At 37.8% G+C, this 5,464-nt stretch overlaps 1 protein-coding gene and 1 pseudogene across 2 annotated transcripts in view; one reads left to right on the top strand and one right to left on the bottom strand.

Moving 5' to 3' along the window:
* NDUFA9 (NADH:ubiquinone oxidoreductase subunit A9) overlaps positions 1–5,464 on the top strand; it is a 27,938-nt gene that overhangs the window by 12,019 nt on the left and 10,455 nt on the right. For both annotated transcript variants that reach the window (XM_006923838.3, XM_025041037.1), the window contains exons 6-7: positions 2,600–2,702; positions 4,747–4,814. In XM_006923838.3, coding sequence (XP_006923900.1) covers positions 2,600–2,702; positions 4,747–4,814 — 171 coding nt within the window. The remainder of the gene's footprint in view (positions 1–2,599; positions 2,703–4,746; positions 4,815–5,464) is intronic.
* LOC112472460 lies at positions 1,326–1,444 on the bottom strand (annotated as a pseudogene).

Genomic DNA, 5,464 nt, shown 5'->3' with positions numbered 1-5,464 from the left:
TGTGTGGTGGTTGGGGGGGGTGGTGGGGGTGGTGCGGTTGGGGTAGTGTTCTTTCATTTTGGTTGAGTGCCTTCTGTTTACAGGGAACTATGCTAAGGGACTTCAAAGATAGATAAACAATATTATTACCTGCCCTCAAATGCGTAGTTTCTTGGGACATAATAGCATTACACAGTAAACATCATAAAAGATAGAGTATGATTTCTGCCCAAAAGAGTCATACTTGTGTCACCTCCCAAGGCTAAGGACGATCTTTTTTCTTAAACCCCTTGTATAATCATGGTCTTATGCCACTTCTGAAGGGGTGATGTGAAGACTGAGAATGACCACAGAGTTCCTTGACAGTGACTCCAACTTTTTGACTTACTGCAATCTTTTATTGAATATATTGTTTACTAAGCACGTACTATATACTGCATGTTGTATTAAGCACTGGGGATACAGTAGTGAATAAACGAGACATGGTCTTAGCCCATATCTAGTTTCCAGTCCTTTGAGGAAAATAATTCCAAAGGCACCAGGTATTGCAGAATAGCAAACAGTGCCATAGGAGCCTAGAATGGGGGAGAAAGGATATGTATCAGTTAGGAGCATTTAATTATTAGCATTAGCAAATCCAGTGTAAACTGGCCTAAACAAAAGGGACTTTATAGGCCCATGTATCTGAAAAATCGAACAATAGGGACCCTTAAAAATATTGGTGTCAAGGTTCATCAGGAGTGCAGCTTTGTTTCTTTGTGATTCTTTAAGCTTCCTTTTGTGTAAGCTTGGTTTTTCATACTCACAAAACTGCCTGACAGCACATCAGGGCCTCACATTCTCATACTACATTATAGAGAGAGAATGTGTACATTGTGCCTGCTTCTGCCCTAGCATTCATAGAATCATCTGAATATATGATTGTTTGGAAGGAACGGGGTTGAGGGAGTCTGGTGAGAAAGAAGAGTCAAAAATGTCCAGCAGGATGGATGGCGATACTGTTGAATAAGATGAGAAACCCTTGAGAAGGACCAGGCCTTAGGGCAGTAATTCTTAGCCTTAGCTGCACATTACCATCACTGAGGGAGCTTTGAAAAATTCTGATGCCCAGGCTACACCAAGACCAATTAAAATAGAATCTCTTAGGATAAAACTTGAGTGTTTTTTAACTCTTCCTAGGTAATTCTAGTGTACAGCGAAGATTGAGAAATACTATTTATGGAGAATGGAAGAGGATGATCCAGCTTTTTTTTATTTGTTTATTTATTCAATCATTCATTCATTCATTTATTTTGCTATTCTTACCTGTTCATTCATTCATTCATTTATTCGTTCATTCACTTTAACACCTACAGCACCTGGTATTCCTAGGTGGTCTCCCATCAACATACTAACCAGGCCCAACCCTGCTTAACTTCCGAGATCAGACAAGATCGGGCGCATTCAGGGCGGCATGGCCATAGACTAAGGATGATCCAGTTTTAGATTCGGGTTGCATTTCATATGTATGTCAGTCATCCAGATAACAGTGGGGAATGGGCTTTCTGATCCTGCAAACCAGAAGAGAGGTCTGGGTTAGAGGTATAAATTAGGGAATCAGCAGCATTTGTTATTGAAACAATGGGTGGGGATATGATGGCCTAGTGAGGAAGTATAGATTGAGAGGAGAGGAATACCAGTAATTAGTGGTCTCGTAGACCAGGAGGCACCTGCAAGAAACAAAAAGACTGAGTAGTGGTAATGACGAGATAGGGAAATCAGAAGAATAACAAGATAAAGAAGCCAAGGAAAGACAGTGTTACAAGCAGGATCAGTGGACTAGGGTTCCTGAGAAAGTTGAGAAACATATCTCAGGAGCAGATAAACAAAGAACATGCAGGCTGGAAATAGGAGTTTGTAATCTAGGAGTAGGATGTCTTCATTTAGTGATTCAGAAGAAGGGCACTTAAGTCGTTGATAGGGTCTGAGCCTGACTGAATTGACAGTGTAGGAATGGAGTGAAGAGGTGGTCATTGGAGTTGAGAAGCTCAAGAAACTGAGAGGTCCAAGTCCTTTTCGAATTTGATGTCACCCATAGTGGTGGTGTAGGCGAAAAAGAAGTTGGGTGGAAAGGAGGACTGAACGAGGTGCCGATGTCTGCATCGAACAAGAGGACTTGTCTAGGAAATAGGTGGATGATAACAGGTGAGGGGAGGAAGATTAAGGACCCTCTTTTCGACTTCTTCTGAGTAGGTATGTACTGCTGCAACTTTCATCAAGGTAGTGCATTTCAGCACTCTCCTTTCTCTGGCAGGCTGCTAGGTGGTTGACAAACAAGAGAATCTGTAATTAGAAGGAAAAAGAGAGGCTAGAAAAATTCTACTCTGGTTTTTTTCTTATTGTGTAAGCTTCCCTAGACTAAATATGAGAAGAAACCCATCAAGAGCTGTAAGAGACAGGGTATTTTTATGTGTGATTTTTTAAAAAAAAATTCGGTGTAACTGAGTTTTATGAATAGTATCATTACTTTAATCTGAATGAACATATGACCTTTGTAATACAAGCAGTGTCCCGATAGTGGAAATAATGGAAGGTTTCTTTTTACTCATCTCAGAACTCTTTTATTTGATTGTTTGTTTAGGCTGTTGGAGAGAAAGAAGTAAGAAATGCATTTCCAGAAGCCACTATCATAATGCCGTCAGACATCTTTGGACGAGAAGATAGATTCCTAAATTATTTTGCAAGTGCGTATTCTTTCTTAATGGTAGAAGAGAGGAGAACCATTTAACCTTGTCAAAGTTAAGCACAAGCTAACAATGTTCTCTGACTTGACAGACTGAAATTATACTTTTTCTCCCCCCAGTTGCCTTTTGCTCCCCAAGGTTATTATATTTGTCTAGTCAACATGGTCCTTCTCAGGATTTTTGTTGCTTACATTAAAAGAAGCAACTTAGATTCATTGAAAGAGCATGTACTTGAAAGTCAGAGACCTGAGTTAAAATTTTGGCCCTGAGACTAACTAGCTCTGTGACTTTGGCAAGTCTCTGAGTGGCAGCTTCCTCATTTGTTAAAATGGAGATAATAATGTCTACCTCAAGAGTGATGTGTTAATTAGATGAAGTAGCCTGTATTATATCACTTGGCACATATTTAATGCTTAAATATTGGCTTCATTTATACTTTGCTTATGAAGCCGGTTTCTTTACTGCTTTCTCACTTTCTCTGATTGCCATGTCTCTAAGACTTAGATGTTGATTTTCAAAGACAAAAAGGTAGTATACTTTGTCAAACACATTAATAGATCTTCCTTGTTAATGGCAATTTCTATGGAAATGGGATTAGAGATTAATAAATATTAATTTGACCATTGATAAACTAAAAGTAGTTGGTATGTAAACTAATTTCATAGGCTGGGAGATATTTTATGTTTATTCTCAGGGTTTTTGTTTGTTTGTTTACTAATTAGACTTGTCTTGGCAGAGAAAATCAGTGATTAGATTTTTGAGATTTTAGGGGTGAAAAAATGATTTTCCTGTACTTCTATGGGGGCAGGAGAGAAGAATACATTTTTAAGTCTATGATAAGAAACCATCTTTAGTTTCTTATTTTACCGAATTACGAGTTACCTCTGTTTTCTTCTAGGATTTTGTAGTTTTAGATCTGATGTTTAGGTCTTTGGTCCATTTTGAATTAATTTTTATATATGATGTAAGGTAAAGGTCCAACTTCATTCTTTTATATGTGGATATACAGTTTTCCCAGTCCCATTTGTTGAAAAGACTCATTTCCTCATTAAACAGTCTTGGCACCTTGTCAGAAATGTTTGACTATTTATACAGGGGTTATTTTGCTCTGTTCTAATAATCCATTGGTGTATATGTCTGTTTTTATACCACTGTTTTTATCCCTACACTGTTTTGATTACTAATAGGCCTTAGAAAGTATGATACCTTCAACTCTTTCAAGATAGTTTGGCTATTCAGGGTTCTGTAAGATTCCATATAAATTTTAGGATGGAGTTTTAATAGGGATTGCATTAAATCTGTAGATTGCTTTAGGTAGATTTGACATTTTAACAGTATTGTCTTCCAATCCATGAACACGGATGTCTTTCCATTTATTTCTGTCTTTTAAAATTTCTTTTGGCAATGTTTTGTAGTTTTCAATGTGCAAGTCTTTAGCCAACTTGGTTAAGTTTATTCCTGAGTATTTTATTCTTTTCGATGCTCTTATAAATAATTTCTACTTTTGAAATTTTTTTTGAAAAGTTTTTTTTTGCCTTTACATTTACTCTTCTTGGAATTTGATTTGTTTTGCTTTATGGTGAGATGTAAGCCATTTCTTTCTTTCCTTTTCTTTTATTTTTTTCCCAGATAGTAGAATGCTTGTCTTAGCACCATTTCCCTCATATTCATGGTACTGCATTTATCATATACTAAATTCCCATTTTTACCAGCATCTTTTTTTATATTCCTACTTAAAATGGAGTGCAGTTAGAGTCCAGTCTTGGGAGTGGCCACACATTTAGCATTGTTGAGTAGAAGACAAGTAGCCAAGCCATTTGATCTTTTTTCCTTTTCTCTCTGTGTCCTTAAATATTTGGCCTTTTTACTTTCCATGTTTGTTGTCTGAAAACCAAGTGGCTGCTCATTAGCTTCCTCAGAGTCAGTCACATTTATTTCATTAATTATATTATGCAAAATGATTCTGTTAATCTGGAGTACCTGGAGGTTGGTGAGTCTTATAGCTCCTTAGGCTTTCTAAGAATAGTTCTCTTTCTTCTACCAGATATTCGCTGGTTTGGTGGTGTACCTCTTATTTCCTTGGGCATGAAGACAGTGAAACAACCAGTATATGTAAGTACCCTGGAGGAAGAGGCTTTAGCTGAATTCAGGTTGAGGTGATCAGTTTTCTGATTTTATCCTAATCCTGTAACTCTGTCATTTTCTTCTTTGTCAATTTGCTTCAACTGGCTGCCTCTCTGTTTACCTAAGAGGTACATGTATTCTCTGTGTCTTTACTTGCTCATTCACTTAAGAATAATGTCTTGAATCCTTAATGTGCTAGGCACACTGTACATGCCACTGAGGATATAAAGGTATTAACCAGGCAAACACAAATTGCTATCCTCAAGTTGGTTTTAGAGTTAGGTCAGCCAAGCAATTATCATGTAGTGTGGTAAGTGCTGTGAAGGGGAGAAGGGTTTAAGTAATTATATCAGAGGGACACCTAATCCAGACTTGAGGGCCAGCTCTGGAAAATGACATCTAAGGTGAGACCTTAAAAATGACTAACAGTAAGTCAGATGAAGCAGGTTGAGGAAGAGTATTCCGTTCAGAGGAAACAGTGTAAACGGGGACCCAGAGGTGAGAAAGCATTTTGAGGTATATATTATGAATTAGGGTTTCTCAGCTGTGGCACTAGTAACATTTTGGGCCAGATAATTCCTTGTAGGGGCTGTTGGAGAATGTTTACTAGTATTCCTGTCCCCAACCACTAGATGGCA

The sequence above is a fragment of the Pteropus alecto genome, unplaced genomic scaffold, assembly GCF_000325575.1.
Source record: "Pteropus alecto unplaced genomic scaffold, ASM32557v1 scaffold76, whole genome shotgun sequence".
In the NCBI taxonomy this organism is placed as follows: Eukaryota; Metazoa; Chordata; class Mammalia; order Chiroptera; family Pteropodidae; genus Pteropus; species Pteropus alecto.
This window is presented reverse-complemented; position numbering and strand designations above follow the sequence as displayed.